Source organism: Tupaia chinensis, unplaced genomic scaffold (genome assembly GCF_000334495.1).
Source record: "Tupaia chinensis unplaced genomic scaffold, TupChi_1.0 Scaffold000271_1, whole genome shotgun sequence".
Classification (NCBI taxonomy): domain Eukaryota; kingdom Metazoa; phylum Chordata; class Mammalia; order Scandentia; family Tupaiidae; genus Tupaia; species Tupaia belangeri.
Window position 1 is genome coordinate 3,005,827 of NW_006159752.1, and position 16,569 is coordinate 3,022,395.

General features: G+C 46.8%; 1 protein-coding gene across 5 annotated transcripts in view; it reads left to right on the plus strand.

Moving 5' to 3' along the window:
* MTUS1 (microtubule associated scaffold protein 1) overlaps positions 1 to 16,569 on the plus strand; it is a 192,733-nt gene that overhangs the window by 97,472 nt on the left and 78,692 nt on the right. For 4 of the 5 annotated variants that reach the window (XM_006149686.3, XM_027772350.1, XM_006149689.3 and 1 more), the window contains one exon: positions 9,963 to 10,124. The exons of the other annotated variant lie outside the window; for it this stretch is intronic. In XM_006149686.3, the coding sequence (XP_006149748.1) occupies positions 9,963 to 10,124 (162 nt within the window). The remainder of the gene's footprint in view (positions 1 to 9,962; positions 10,125 to 16,569) is intronic. 5 annotated transcript variants of the gene reach the window in all.

Genomic DNA, 16,569 nt, shown 5'->3' on the forward strand with positions numbered 1-16,569 from the left:
CCTGTGGCCTGGTGGGTCAGGAGGCAGATCAAATATGGCCAACTGTGCCGTATGTGAGTTGGAGTCCCTGGCCTGGTGGCTTGCAAAACACGCTGTGTGTGCGTGCACACTGGAGTGCTGACGGGGTGGAGAGAGATGGGAGAGAGGGCTGTGGTGTGACCACACCCCATGGGGGGTGCTCTCTTCCTCTCTTGCTCCCTCTCTCTGTTTCTCTCTGTAAGCACATGTAGCCTCTGGCTCAAAGCGGGGAAAAAAACTCTCTAAATATATAGTTTTTTTTTAAACGTCTCTAGCATTAATTAAGCATATTGACTTTGTACAACGATTAGCAACATCTGTTTCCAGAACTTGGTCTTCCCCAACTGAAATTCCATATTCATTAAATACAAATTCCCAGTCCCACCTTCCTCCCAGCCCGTGGTAACCACTGTTCTGCTTTTGTGTTCCTTGAATTCAAGAGGGGTAATAATGAAGTAAGGGGGAATCGGGCAGTATCTGCCCTCTGTGACTGGTTTGTCTCACTTAGCGTCTTGTCTTGAAGGTTCACCCATGTTGGAGTAAGAGTCAAAGTTTCCTTCCTTTTTTTCTTTAGGTTCTCATCACAGGGCATGTGTGCTTGGCTGAGAGAGAGAGACAGCTCCAGAGTGAGGGAAAGTGAGATCTCACCCGAGGGGAATGGCCATAATGCACTCCCCTCTCCTCTGTTCTCCTCTTGGGATTTTGGTCATGCACACATGGGCACCCGGCGTTATTTATTTTTTAATTTAATTTAATTTATTATTATTTTCAAATTGACTGAGAAAGAGAGAGAGAGAAAGCACGTTACCAAGTCTGGGGCCCAAACCACCATCAGTCATGTGGGAGTCCAGTGCCCCAACCACACCAACTGCCAACCCAACCCAGCATTATTTTTAAGCTGCTGGAGGGTCTAGGGGTCAAACCACAGTTGTCCATCTGGGAGTCCAGTGACTTGACCGTCTCGCCATCTGCTGGCCCTAGTTTCCTTCCTTTTTAAGGCCCGATCCCATTCTCTCATAGCTATGTACCACTGGCTGTTATTCACTTGCCTGTAGACACCGGGTTGCTTCTGCACTTGGAATCGTGAGTAATGCCGCCACGAAGGTGAAAGTGCAGCTAGCTGCTCACGTGCCTGCCCTTCTTCTTGGTGTCTACGCGACGTGGAGTTGCTGAGTCATGCGCTTTTGGGGGGCCTACCATGTCATTTTCCACAGTGGTTGCAACATTTTATACTCCTACCTGCAAAAATGCTCAGCGTTTTGTTTTTCACGTTCTCTTTAACATTTACACCATTTTTTAATAGTTTTTTGTTCCATTGTGGTGTTCTTCTTTTTTTAATGTTTTATTCATTTATTTCTTCCACCAGCAAAAAAGACAGAGAGAGAGAGAGAGAGGCACCCCCAACAAGGTCTTCAGACTGCAGTCCTCAGCAGCCTCAGATCATGGACACACACGTGCCCTGTGTGCTCAGGGAGCGCTCTGGATGAGACCGGGAACCTTCCCTCGGGGCGGCCTCGTGGTGTCTCGTTCCTGCTGCGCCGTCTGTCATCCATCACCCCCCTCGTGGTTTTGAGTTGTACGTTCGTAAGGCCTCGAGATGTCCAGTATCTTCACATAGGCCTGTGGCCGTTTGTACGTCTTTGGAGAAATGTCTGTTCAAGCCCTTTGCTGACGTTTTTTTTGGGGGGGAGAGGTTTTTGCTATAGGGGCATGTGCTTGCCAGACAGACAGAGAGACAGAAAGTGACCACCCCCTCAGGGGATGGCCATGCCATAGTCCCTTCTCCTCCATTCTCCTCTTGGGATCTTGGGTACGCACGCACATGCGCCTGGCATGAGATTAAGCCACCGGGTCTGGGACTCGAACCATGGTCAACTAAGTGGGAGCCCAGCAACATAGTCATTATGCTAACTGCTGGTCCCTCTTTGCTGAGTTTTTCATTGGATTTGATGTTGTTATTGCTAAATTGTAGCCTTCTCATTATTTTTCTGTTCCAGGATGTTTTGATTATTCTCTTAATTTTTTTAGATGAATTTAAGGCTTTCTTTTTTCCCAGTTGTCTCAGTTCCTCCTTTAAAAGCAGTCACGTGGGTTTAGGTTGGATTAGCATTCCGCGAGAATATGCAGGGAAGAATTACCATGGATGCACACTAACTCAAACCTTTACTTCATTGCCGTGATTTTCACAAAGGACCAGCATTTTTCTATAGATTTTCCATAGCGTCAGGGTGTGCGTGCACCGCCTCTGTGTGGGCAGCCTCTGGTGGCTAATGTAAAGGGTCTCTTCTCATGTTTCCTTGTGCATAGGAAAGCTGTTGATGCTGAATAGGGTTTATTTTGTGAGCAGCTGATTAGGTTTCTTAAAATAATACTCGCTCAGTAAAACTGTGCCAACACAGCGAGTCTCGAACACGCCCATTAGTGTTAGTGAGGGGATCTGTTTTTGGGGGGGGCTCATTAGGGGTGAACTTGCAGTCCGTTTTGAATATTATCATTTATTTGTCCTCTAACTGACTGTTAATTTTATCACTTAGTACTTTCATTTTATAGCAATTCCTGGTTACTGTAGATAATTAGCCCACATGTCACTTTTTCTTTGAACTTGCATTTAAAGAACCCAAGTTATAATTACAGCTGTAAACATAGTCTCATCAATTGTATTTTAACTATCTGTGGCTATGTCTGTTTATTTGGCGGTTTTCTTCCAAACTTTTTTTTTTTTTTTTTTTTTTTTGCGGGGGTTTTTTTTTTTTTTTGGGAGAGGTTTTTGCTATAGAGCACGTGCGCTCGCCAGACAGAAAGAGACAGAAAGTGAGAAATCACCCTCTGGGGGGATGGTCATGCCGCAATCCCTTCTCCTCCTTTCTCCTCTTGTGATCTTGGCCACGCACGCACATACACCCAGCGTGAGTTTTAAGTCACCGGGTCTGGGACATGAACCGCGGTCGACTACATGGGAGTCCAGCGACATAGCCATTATGCTAACTGCTGGTCCTTTTTCCAAACTCTTTAACAGCCTCATGATCAACTCTTACAGACGGAGCTCGGTTATTTCCTTTCCTTGTCTGGCTGAAATTCTCACTCCCCAGCCCTGGCAGGATCACCAGCCTAGTGTGTTTCCCCTTGCAGACGCTTCCTTGGTGGGGCCTGCACGCCGCCGCAGGACCAGGTTCTCATGCAGATGCCCACCGTGAAAATCAGTGTGCCCCACCCGTTTCCCACTGTCCGTCCCCAGCAGTTACGGTCTGGGGTCTTGCCTGGCACTGAGCTGCAGACGAACTGCCTGTGCGGCCTTCTTTCCCTTTTCTTGGCTGGTGCCGTTTTCCTACTCAGTGTCTCTCAGGACTGGGCGGAGACCCCACGTCTTCCCCGTGGTCGACAGCCTTTTCTGGAAACGCTCAGCAGTGAGCTCTGCAGTAAGATGCCTGGTGTTTCCAGCAGGTGCACATGCGTTCTGTGATAACGTGGCAGTTCCTTACTAGGAGGGGGGTCAGTATACCTCCACGCGTGAATCCATTGTCCAGATTATTAATGCTTGTCTTTGTCATTGTCATTTTCCTTTTTAAAATTATCTGCTTTTGGGGGGCCAGCAGATGGCATAGTAGTTATGTCGCTGGACTCCTGCATGAGTGACTGTGGTTCGAATCCTGGACCTGGAGGCTTGAAACTCGTGCCAGGCATATGCGTGTGTGTGCGTACCAGAGATCCTGGGAGGAGAATAGAAGAGAAGGGATTGCGGTGTGGTCATTCCCAAGAGGGTAATTTCTCATTTCTCTCTCACCGTCTCTGTCTCTCTCTCTCTCTGGCGATCACATGTGCTCCAAGGCAAAAACTTCTGCCTTTTTAAAAAACTTCTTTGTAATTTTGTTTATTGCCATAGACTACGTGTGCTGGTGTACGAGAGAGAGAAAGAGAGAGCACGCACACCAGTGAGGATGGTCACACCCCAGTGCTTTTCTTCCATCCAGTCAGGAGTGTGGACATTCACGCGCACATGCCTAGAATGTTTTAAAGCCACTGAGGCTGACACCGAAACTTCAGTCACCCACGGGGGACCCATCTCCCTCACTGTGCCTTGGACTCAGCACTGTTTGTTTTCTGTCGAGTCATCAGAAAAGTCATGATGCATTTTGACATAGAAAAACATGTCACGACTTTTCCGATGACCCCATAATATAGGCAACGGAGTAGCCAGTTTTGTTGTTGAACGATTGAAACTCATCTTCAAAACCCATCCATTCGATGAGATGTAGAGAATGGCAAAGTCCTTCTTTCACCGCCGAATTGTCTTGTAGAAGACAGGTCCCAGTCGGGTTAATTCCTGCATGCCTAGTTGGTAGCTCAGAGAGGAGGAGTGGCTTTGATGGGAGACACTTCGGTGACCCTGCACACTGCTGTCATTACTGCGAACGTGTTTCCTGGACCAGGCGGGAGCTGCCTTCTTCTCCAGGCTTTTCTGTAGGGAATGGAAGAGGCCAAGTAGGAGCCGAGAGATTACACTGTACACCTGTGAAGGCCGGGCTCTTTTTCCTGGGGAGTGAATCACTTACTGTTAGTGTCAGATCAAAAGAGGACCATTCAGGAGTTGATTCTCCACCTCTAATTTCCAGTCCTAGGAAACATCCCCATTACGGGAATCGTGAAGAGCCTTCCATTAGTACAGCGACTGTTTTCATAATAGCCACATAAAAGCACCAATGAAGACAGTGGCTTCTTTCTTTCTTTATTATTGTAATAAAAAAGATGGAAGAAAAATGAATGCTTATGGCTGTACAGGAATAAAAATAAACTATGAGAATCTACTCACTTTATAGGTAAATTTGTTATTTCTTGGTTTCTGTATCTGTTTTCTCTTAGGAGTCTTTTGTCTGATTACATTTGACCCCACTGACTTTAATCACATTTATTAGCTTTATTATAAAACGATGTTCCTCGTAAAAAGAAGTTTATGCGGAACAACATGTGAATAAAGTATGAATGGAAAAATTCCACAGTTCTGTCCCATTCTGCTATCCCGTTTGATAGTCTCAGAACATCACGATCTATCCATATGGACTTTCTCAATATTTATTAAGTGTAAGCATTAAAAACAAGATAGAATGTTTTCTTTTTTAGGGAGGAAGAGTCATGCAAAATGCAACGTTGGGGTTTTCTTTGTTTTCTGGGAGGAAGAACACCTAACATGAGATCTATCCACGTAGTCGATCTTTAAGTGCACAATGCAGGGTTGGTTGTTCAACACAGCACGTCTCCAGAACTCGCCTCGTATAATTGAGGCCTTACGCCCATCCGCCAGTTCTCCATAGCCCTGGCCCCTGTAAGCACCAGTGTTCTGGGGTTCCATAACACAGGACCATGTTAACATCATTTAAAAAAAAAAAATCTATTCAATTTTTAGTTTTGCAAGGTTTTTATTTTTCTTTTCCCTTCCTGATTTTGTGGCATACAATGTAGTTAGTTGGGTTTTCCAAAGTGGTCTCAGTAAGTGGCCTGGTTGTTGAAAGTGTGCATCCATTCCAGCAGATTCTCTGTGTTACTCTCCAAGGCAAAGTGTACATTATTTCTTCCAGATTTTCCCTGTGCGAAAAGGTGGTTGTAATTATAGAATCAAAACAAACCTGTGGTCTAGCTGTAAGTCGATGCTAAGTCCCTGAGCTTAAAGTGAGCGCACGAAGGTCAACAGTTTCTCTGCAAGTACGTCGTAGATCTTTTCCCATCTGGGATAAATTACAGTGTGGTGTGAACTGGTGAACGTCACCGTCTCATGAATGTAAGTCAGACGAGCCCTGTATGGATGTGACGGTTTATGATTTTGGTTCTTAGGTTACTTGGAGGCTCTCAATATTCCCAATATTGCCATGTCTTAGTTTTTTCTTTTTTTTTAAGAATCTTTGTTAACAGTTAGCAGTTGTACATTTGTGGGAGTACAGTATGATTTTTCCCCCCTACCTCTTTTAATCTTGCTTATAATGTTTCTGTTTACTACTTTTTAAATTTGAAACCACGTGTAACTACTTTCGGCCCACCTTCCCGTTAAGCGAAACATTAGGACTGTAGGACAGGTAAGCGCCTTGGTTGTATCGCCATTGTTTTCACCGTCTTGCTCCTCCCTCGTTAGACGTCAGGCCTCTTCCTTTAACGGTGATGTTTTGGTTCATGGCACAACGTGAACACTGGGCTGGTGGTTAGGTGTCTCGATTCTGGGCCTTGCTGTCAGTGGTTCTGTATGTGACCCGACTGATCCCTGTAGCCACTTAGGGGGTGTTCTCGTTCTCAGGACTCTCTCTGTGAAACAAGCATTCTCTAGCACCCCCCGTGCTTCTTAGTCGAGAGTAACAGTGGAATGGGGAAGACTCGATGGAGCACACACGTTGTCATTAGTGGAAAGAAAGGGCAGGAAGGGGGGGCAGTGAGACTTGTGAAGATGGGATAGGGCAGGACGGGGCAATGCCATTTGTGCTTGGGGGTGAGCTGGCCACTGGCGTAGGCTCTGCGTTGGAATCGGAGAGGCCGTAGATCTTCTGTTGTATTTCTGACACACGGTGAGAGATGTCTGCACACCTGTGCTGCTTTAAGAACATGGCTTTCTGCAGAATAAGCTGATTTTTTTTTTCTACTTGAGATCACTTTTAGTGAGACCAAAATACGGGACCCAGGGCCAGCAGGTGACCTGGTGGTTAAGGCACCAATCTCACATGTCCAACCTCATAGTTCAAGTCCTGAATGTCGTGGCTTGGAAATGGAGCTTGTGCGTGCCCAAGATCCCAAGAGGAAAGTGGAGAAGGGACTGCCGTGTGGCCTCCCCTTGTGGGGTGAATTCTCACTTTCTCTCTCTATGTCTCTTTTCTGTCTGTCTTTTGGATGAGATCTCTCTGCAGTGAGGTCTCTCTCCGGCGAGCCCAAACACCTTGTGGGAAAAATCTAAAAATAATGACAGTAATGAAATTCACAAGTCTGCGTGGCACCGTGTGCAGGGGCCGTGCTAATCTCGTGCGGGTCGCTGCAGGTTTAGCCTGTCTGCCGCTGAAGCTCGCCCAGTGAGCTGCTGTTCTGAACTGGCTGAGCCCCGTGGCTGCCGGACAGAAAAGCCAAGCTGCTACTTGCCCGGCCTTGCTCGCTGTTTCTGACAGCGATGACTCATCAGGATGTGTCTGCTGAAGGGGCAGCAGTTTGGTAACTTCATGTTCGAAAAATCTGTTTGCGTGTGTTTCTCTAGTAGCCAGTAAAACTGGTAGCTGAGTACAAATGAAAACATCCAGTGGGTCTTTGAGGACCTAGTGCGTGTGCTTATAGAGGCCATAAAGAAGAGTGTCTTCCTCCCGCTGGTTCCTAGACTGAAGCAACAAATAAGCTCGTGAAAATAAGTTAAGGGTTTAATGCTTCCGTGGAGATGACGAGAGGAGACACGATCCACATTACTTGTTTCCTCCTCGCAAACATTTGTCGTCTCGTTCCGTGCCGTACGCTTTTCCAGGCCCCAGGGACAGACTTGAATCGGGTACTCTTCCTGTTCTCAGGGACGGGGGGAGGCAGATGCTGGGACAGAGGCGAGGATGGGGCGGGAGCAGAGAGGAAGGTGTGGTCCTCGTAGGCAGCGGAGAGGGTCCAGGAAGGAGAGGCTCCCAGAGCTGTCAGGGTCAGGATCGCAGCAGTGCTGTTGAAGAGGGTTCAGAATAGGATCTCCGTGCTGTAGATACTGGGGAGTCTCACATGTCGGCTTGGGTCGTGACCTTATTTTTCATATTCTAGAAGTCAACATGATGGGATTGGAAGGGATGGGAAGACAGGACTTTAAGCATCTCAGACAGGGATCGAGGCGAGAGACAGCGGAGTGAGGAAGGATTCCCGGGACTCGGTTTGAGAGCGGGAGAAGTGCTTGAGCTGCAGCGGTGTGCTTGGTGAAGTAGGAAGACACACAGTGTGCCCTGGCCTCGGAGCACGAGGGGGACCGGAGCAGAGGGCACAGCGAGGTCAGAGAACCGTGAGGGGTGAGAGCAGAGGCACAGCACAGGGCGAGCCTGAGTGCATGTGACCTACAATGTCTAAGGAACTTAGCTTCTTTGTACATACAGAGAGAGAGATATTTATATTTGACGTTAAGTATTTTTCTTTTTTATGATAGAGCATGCACATGTGTAAGTATATGAGAGAGAGAGCGAGCGTGTGCACGCTCCGGAGGGACTGGTCACCTTGCAGTCCCCTGACTAACCTAGCCTGTCGGGTCTCGGGGGTGCATGTGCATGCCCAGTGCATTCCAGGCTGACCGGGCTGGAGATTGAAACCCTTGGCACCCTGTGCAAGACCCTGCCCCTCTGGAGCAGTGCAGGACTGCTGCGCCCCAGAGCCGGCCTCCTCGTACTCGGCTGGGTGAGATTTGTGTAAGTGAGGTCACTGGGCTGAAGCAGTGAGCGTGGCTCTGCCAGCATTGCCTTACTTACCGTCCTCAGTCACCTGCCGCGGTATCACTTCACTGCATTTTTAAAATTCTATAATTAACGTGACACTGGTCATGGGGAGCCGTTTGGTGTTGGATTATAGGGGGCCTGGGTGACAAAACGTGTGAGCGAGGAGAAGTGGCTTGTTGGAGAGGAATTAGGGTGTGCCTGCACAGGCGAGGCACCCACCAAGGACTGAGGCAGGCCCTGGGGCCCGCGGGAGGCGAGGGCAGCAGGCCAGAGTGCGGGCGCCATCCCTCTGAGGCAGTGGCTAGAGCAGAGCAGACAAAGCCCTCGGCCGCTCAGGAGCATGGGTGTGAAGGTGCCAGGCAGAATCGAACCCCCGTCGTGCCGTACTTAGGCGGCAGGTGTGCGCGTCAGCCGCATGGTCCCAGAGATGCCAGAGGAGAGCAGAGAGCAGGCGCCATGCGTGTTGACTCGTGGGAACACCTTTGCTGCGTGAAAGGGCTAGAAATCTGAGTAAAGATCATGGAAGTTTGCAAATAAATGACAAAGAGTAAGGATGGAACAGATGAGATGAAAAAGAACATTGATATTATAGCACCACCTACTGTTTGGGGGAGGCATTTTTTTAAATGAAATTTTCTTGTCAAGTTGCATTCTTTGTCCTGGTTTGTTTGTTTTAAGTTTTCACTTTTTTTTAAATTTATTTTGTTGTGGTAACCCGATGTATGTATGGGCTGTTTTCTTTAATCAACAGTATGGAGAGGGGTCAGATCTGTCTGTGCTTTGACTTCGACTTTGTAAGAGCCTTCTTTTCACATGATAATTATTATTATTTAATTTGCTGTAGGGTGAGTACCTTTTCAGGAGAGAGACAGAGAAAAAGAGAGAAAGCAGAAACGCATCCCCCCTGGTGGGGATGGCCATGCTGCAGTCCCTTCTCTGTTCTCCTCGGGATTTTGGGCACACACATGTACACATGCTTAGCGTGGGTCCAGGCATCGAACCACCCAGTCGCCCACGTGGGATCCAGCCGCCTTAACCACCATGCCGCCACCGGCCCTCACGATCCCTCAGTCTATTTTCTGTTTGGAGAAGCTGTGTAAGTTGATCACTTCAGGTTACAGGGTTACCAGCCCCAGTTTCATGTCCCAGTGGCCTTGTCATAGCAGCTTTCTGTCTCTAAAGTATATATTAGAAAATATCTGGGGTCCCGCAGGTGGTGTGGTGGTTAAAGGTGCTGGATTCCCACATGGCCAACCACAGCTCAAGTCCCGGATCTGGCAACTTGCTTCCTCACTTTCCCTTTTTCTCTCTCTCTCTCTCTGTCTGGTCAAAATAAAAAATAATAACAGTAAATGAGATTAAATAAATAATTATTTTTTTAAAAAAAGTCTGAGGCTTTTTCTGAAGTTATATGATTCTGAATATTCATTTTGCATTTAACTCGGTTACTAGTGCAGAAGTTTGAGTTTAAAAGGTTAAAGTGCTGATTGTCAAGATGAATGACAGTGGAAACTTTTTTTTTTTCTTTTTTTACCCAAGGAAAGCCCACATCGTTGAAAACCGTACAGCCGTCCTGGGTGAATCTGTCTAGACCACTTCCTAAATCCAAGGTGTCTTTGAAAAGCCCTGCACTGCGCAAGACAGGGAGCACCCCCTCCGTCACCAGCACCCACAGCGACCCGAGCACCTATAGCAATAATTGTGAGTTGGCCTCAAGCCACACCTTGAGAGTTACTGAAAATGTAGTTATAAGAAAAACACGTCTTCTGCGAATCACTAGCAGCATTTTTATTTTTGCGATGTAAGGAAAGATAGGCATACTGAAGCAGGAAAATAGAATCCTTTTAAAAGTATTCTTTCAGTTAATATGCTGTTGTACAGAACACAGAAATAGTCCTGTGTCAAAGACACCTGTTTTATTTTTATTTTTATTTTTATTTTTTTTGGAGAGGTTTTTGCTATAGGGCGCGTGCGCTCGCCAGACAGAGAGAGACATAGAGACAGAAAGCGAGAAATCACCCCCCAGGGGGGATGGTCACGCCGCAATCCCTTCTCCTCCATTCTCCTCTCGGGATCTTGGGCACGCACGCACACGCGCCCGGCATGAGTTTTAAGCCACCGGGTCCGGGACACGAACCACGGTTGACTACGTGGGAGTCCAGCGACATAGCCATTACGCTAACTGCTGGTTCCCGACACCTGTTTTATTTTTATTTATTTTTTAATGAGAAGGAGAGAGAAGTTTATCATTTTTTTCCTTTCCTTCTTTTTCCTTTTTTTTATTGAATTTTTTCTTTTTGCCGCAGGGCATGTGGACTTGTTGAACAGAGTGAGAGAAAGTGAGAAATAACCCTCCAGAAGGGATGGCCATGCCACAGTACCCCCCCCCTTGGGATTTTGGGCATGTATGCACACATGCCTGGAGTGTTTTTCAGGCCACTGGGTCTGGGACTCAAACCCGTGGAGTTGACCATGTGGGATCCAGCTGGCCCCAGGTAGATACTCTTTTTCTTTTTTCTTTTTTTCTTTTTTTGGAGAGGTTTTTGCTATAAGGCGCATGTGTTCGCCAGAAAGACAGAGACAGAGAGACAGAAAGCAAGAAATCATCCCCCAGCGGGGATGGCCACGCTGCAGTCCCTTCTCCTCCATTCTCCTCTCGGGATCTTGGGCACGCACGCACACGTGCCCAGTGTGAACTTCAGTCACCGGGTCAGGTACTTGAACCATGGTCGGCTACATGGGAGTTCAGCGATGTAGCCGTTAGGCTAACTGCTGGCCCCAGGTAGATATTCTTGACAGGGTCTCAGTCCCTTCACAGTTGGACTACCCTAGCCTCCCTGTTAGCTAGGACCACATGCATGCACCGCTGTGTCCAGCCTGTCTAGGGTGGGCTGGGAACAGACCCAGGGCTTCCTGTGCAGCCTCGGCCACCACGCCTTCGCACTTGCCCCACCGTGGGCGGGCCGTGGCCACCGGGTACGTTTTTGCATGTAGGACTCTAGAGTACGTTGTTTGAGGTGATGGTGTTCGGGGATTTATTGAAGGAAAGAGGAACAACCTAGGGGCTCTTGGGACCCAAATAGAAATCAGAAAAATAATCCCTTCCGTTTTATTTACTTCGTAAAAGACTGTATGCGGTGGATGTATGTTTTGTCATCTTTTACTTTGGATGGTAGGTTATGACTTTAAGCCTAATTCTGAATATCCTCAGGAGACTGATTTTTAAAGGTTCCAGCCAATGTGGATTTTGTTTACGGTGTATAAAATAGGTGAATTGTTGGAACTCTCCCCTTCATGCAAAAATAAACTTGGGTCTTAGTGTTTATTTTCTCATTTTCTTCCTAAATTGCCTCACAAAATAAGTAAGGAATCGATTCAAACCGATTTGGATTGATTGTGCATGTTGGCCCCACCCTGGGTATATTGAGGGATACAGGAGGGAAAAGAAGTCCTTGTTCTGAAAAGCAGCTGGAGAGAAGGAAGATACTTAGGTGGGTGAGCACACAACCTGCTCGCCAAGGTACGGGGGTGTGGGAGAAGCGGAGACTTGGTCTCCACCTTAGGATCAGTTTCTTCTTCGTGGTGATGGGCGTGGCCAGTGTGGAATACGTGGTTATGAAGCTTCCTGGCCGTGGAGCAGTGCTTCAGAATTATACGCTACTCCATGCTTTTCTCAAATGACTTCTGCAGTTACCCTGGTTTTCTATGTGAGGTCATTGAGGCCCAGTGGTGTCGCTGGTCCAGAGTCACACAGCAAACGCAGGGCAGGATGGAGAGTGCTCCTGTGGTGCGAAAGGCAATGAGCTAACCCTGCAGGCCACTTAGCAGCAGGCGCTGGGCTCAGACGACAGCAAGGAGCTGCCGTCTGGCCCTTCAGGAATATCAAAATCTGTTACTTAAAATTAATCAGGATTGCCATGTGCGTATTGTTTGCCTTGGGGAGTTGTGGCATGGAGTCAGGAGGGTTTGCAAGTAGCAGATCCTCTCTGACTGTGTGTTGGTTCACACATGCATTGTTCTAAGCTCATGTCACTTCTAGCTTTCTCTGTTTTGCAATGCGAATTTCCAAAAACAAACCACTAAAACAAAATCACCAGCCTGCTGTCGAAGGACGTTGTGGCGGTGAAAATTGTGGCGCTTAGAGCAGACGCGTTCTACAGTGCCGTCACCCAGTGTTCCACCGACAGCCATGTTGACAGGGCCACTGTTTCAGTCCCGTGTCAGACACGCCTAAGGAGGTTGTAAAATGCTTTTGTTCATTCCTTTTTGTCTTTTAACAAAGGGGTTTACCGCACACCCACCGAGCCTGTCTAGTGGCGAGGTGTCCCTGTTGCAGATTAAGCGTTCGAATCAATGAGTCGCTGTCTCGGTTTGGTTTGCTAGCTGGCTTGATCTGTTTTGTGTAGCGCCTTGGCGCTTACAGATTTTTTTTTTTTTTTTCCTGCTCCACTCTAATTCACTAAGAGCAAGCATGAGGGGTAGGAGAGTGAACATGGCTGCAGCTTTTCCTGCTTAAGTGTGCTCTGAGCCTTTTAAATGACTGTACCAGGAGGATTCCGCAGTTGTACAGAAACTGATATTTCTTCAAAAATCTTTATCAATTCTACTCTCACCCCCCCGGCCGGCTCAGAGCGGCACTACGATGCTACCTTACTGACACTGCTGGTCGTGGGATCGTACAGCCTTTGTATCATCCCTTTGTTAGCCACGTTTACTGGGAGAAGAAGTAGGTCGACAGTTTCTGGTTTGATTCTTTTCTTTGTAAGCATGCTTACATCTTTCTGCAATACCTCGACTTAGGATCTTGATTGCTATTTTTATAACTTGTCGTTTATGTTCATTGTATTTGTTGGACATGGTCGTGTGTATTTATAAGGGTGTGACTGCTTCTGTATATAAGCAGTCTCCCTGCCTAGCTTACGTGTTTGGGACTCGTCTTAAATATAATTCGGCAGCTTTGTCAATGTTCTCGCTACATGAAATTATCCTGTTGTCAAAGACTGTTTGATGGTTTAAATTCTGGCTGAATCACTAGGAGTTGTTGTGTGTGTGGCTTAGAGTTGCGTGAGTGGTAAGAAATTAGTTTCCTGGAATTCAGCTCGAAACCTTGTATCTTGATTTCTTTTTTCCAGTTGTCACCAGGAGTATTTAATGGGTGCTTTTTAATAGATTGCCTCAAAACATGGGGAAGTCATTTTGAGTTGATGTTTTCCTGCTTTTGATAATGAAGGGTCATATTAATAAATCATCTTTTGATTTGGGTTTTGATTCGTATTGGCTGAAGCCTTTGATCCCTTTGAAAGAATGCTGTTTTCTGGCTGTGTCTGCCATGTCTGTGCGATGTGACATGTCAGGACGTGGGCGATAAAATCCTGTTGTTGGAGAATGTGCATCCGGTTATGGGTACTGTGGGGTGCTACAGCAATGGCAGAAACAAGTTTGAAACTGACCCGACTGAGATACGAAGATGATCATTTTTTGTCTCCTTTGGGAGATTTAGCAGGTTCTTTGTGTGTGTTCTGTTACGCGTAGAATTTTAAAGTGGAGGGATTGGGGGATATTGGCCTAAAGCACAGCACGGTGGCCTCTGTGCGAAATGTGCTCACTTGCAGAGGTTACACGTTACCAGTTCTCACACACCCACCTAACGTCCAGTTCTAACCCTCAGTTAGGTAATGGGATAAAATTAAATGAGGTCTCCAATAGAGTAGGAAGTTTGAGGATTGTTCGTCATTGTGAAAGAGATCTTGGGAGAGCGTGCACTTTTGTGGCATCAGCGGGAATATGAAATCCAACGATGTCCTTCCCCTTGGGCCACAAAATCATGTTTATTTTTGAGAGACAGGGTGAGGGGTAATGGTAGGAGGAGAAGGACCGAATGAAGAAGTGGTGCTGGCTTTCCCTTCACCTCCGTGGCCAGCCCTGGCCCAGGGGGTGTGGTACAAAGGAGAGGGCACTCCACAGGGAGGCGTCCCGTTTCTCGCTAGCGCCATGTGAAGTTCAGACAGCACTCGCTCTCCTCCGAGCTTTGGTACTCTCTGATGAGCCAGAAGGAAGGCTCAGACCATGTTCAAAGTCCTCGCAGCAGCAAACATTTCCGATCTCTCCCTTTTCCTCTCTTCACTGTGATAAAATAGTGCCTACTAGTTCATAAGGGAGGAGTGTGCTCTGAGTGGTTCCAGCGTCGAAAGTGATGGAAGGATGAGTCTTCCTGGCTCTCAATTTTTTCTTCTTTCTTGTTGGTTGGTTGTTTTAGGGCCAGTATGGCTGGTGAGTAGCCTCTCCCCTGCCTGCACCGGTAGGTTCATAAGCATCACTTGAAGTATAGTTTTTTTTTTGTTTTTAAGTTTATTTCTTTCTTTATTTTAAAAATATAATTACTTCATTTTATTTAATATTATAATTTTAAATTTGACCTAGGGGGTGGGGAGAGGAATGAGAAGGCAAGCCATCTAGGACTTGAACCGAAGTTGGCCACGTGGGAATCCAGAGCCTTAACCACCGTGCCGCCTGCCGGCTCCCAGGTTTATCCATTTATTTTTATCCATGAGCCAGAGAGACAGCACTCTCCATACGGTCCCAACACTGTGACAGCCCTAGGTCAGCCAGCCCGACACACAGTCGCACACGTGCCTGATGTGTTCGGGGAAGTCTCCGGATGCAAACCCAACCCGTGAGTGTGGGTCAACCTCACGGAGCGTAGTGTTACTGTAGTGCCACCATCTGGCCCCCGAAGCACAGTTTCGAAGGTTTCTTGGACAGTTTCTGTGTTCAGAGGGAAAGTTTTGTGTTTGACTGATGGTGTCTGCCTCAGGCGAGGAGCGGATGTGAGTTTACACTGCTGGCTTTATAATATATTGGGCGCCGGAAAAGTCATGACACGTTTTCGCATGGAAAAAATACAATATGACTTTTCTGACAACCCGGTAGAACACCTTAGGACTTAGCCCTTCTGAACGGGCTATGTAATAAGAAAACACTATGATTCAGACCACTACTGATTTATCAGTCGTTCTTATTTTTGAGACGTTGTTACTACAAAGCTGAGTGGTTTTGCTTTGGAAACCGCAAAGCTCAGACTTCAGTAGTGACTTGATTTTTAGCCAAGTGGGCAGATGATCTGGCACAATGGGGAGTGTTAACCGATTCACAAAAAATTCAAAAAGTGAGCAGAAGGTTGGCTCTGTGCGTATATACATAATTTAGTAAGCAAAACAAAAACTAATTTTAACTAGGTGCTACAATGGAGTCTGAAATGCTAGTTTGCAAGTGAAAATCTGGGACAAGAAGCTCTTTTCTAATAGAAAAATCATTTCCTTTGCTTAGGCTTTTCTGAGAAGATCCCTTCATTTTCTTTTCGTGGTCACCTCTCTCTCCTACTTCACTTGTGCCACAGGGAAATGAAAATGTGGGTTCCATAGAAGCTATTATTCTGGGGTAATTGAGATCATTGAGATCGCTAGGGCAAAGTTGTCAACAGAGCAATTTTTTTTTTTTTTTTTTGAGAGAGATTTTTGCTATAGGGTGCATTCATTCATCAGACAGACGGAGAGAAAGTGAGAAATGATCCCCCAGGGGGCTGGCCACGCTGCAATCCCTTCTCCTCAATTCTTCTCTTGGGACGTTGTGAACAATGGCACATACACCTAGCCTGAGTGTCTAGTTGCCAGATCTGAGACTTGAACCGTGTTTGATCACACAGGAGTGTGGCATCTCAACCACCATGCCACCTGCTGGCCCCCATAACAGGGCAACTTTAAACCACATACTAGAGATGACTGAGACCGAGGTAACTTGTAAAATTTCACATACTGACTACACACCAACTGTCAATGAGTGGTCATGGCCCCCAAGTTTAGTTTTTGAATATTGAGAAGGCTGAGGAACTTAGTAACCAGCTAGCTAGCTACTCAAGAGCTGGATATAAAAATTGTTAAAGTGGTTGCTTGCCACAGCTTTGTCAAAGCCAAAAAGGAGGCTGAAAATTCACAGGCTACTCGAAAAAAGAGACTTACGTGGGGGTTTGAAGCAAGGAAGAGATGGGAAATCAAAGGCAACGGGGAGTAGGTGTGACTCTCCAGATGTGTACCTGTCTTCACGACAGTTGTAGACGCACATGCTCAGTGTACTGGAAATTCATTCCTGC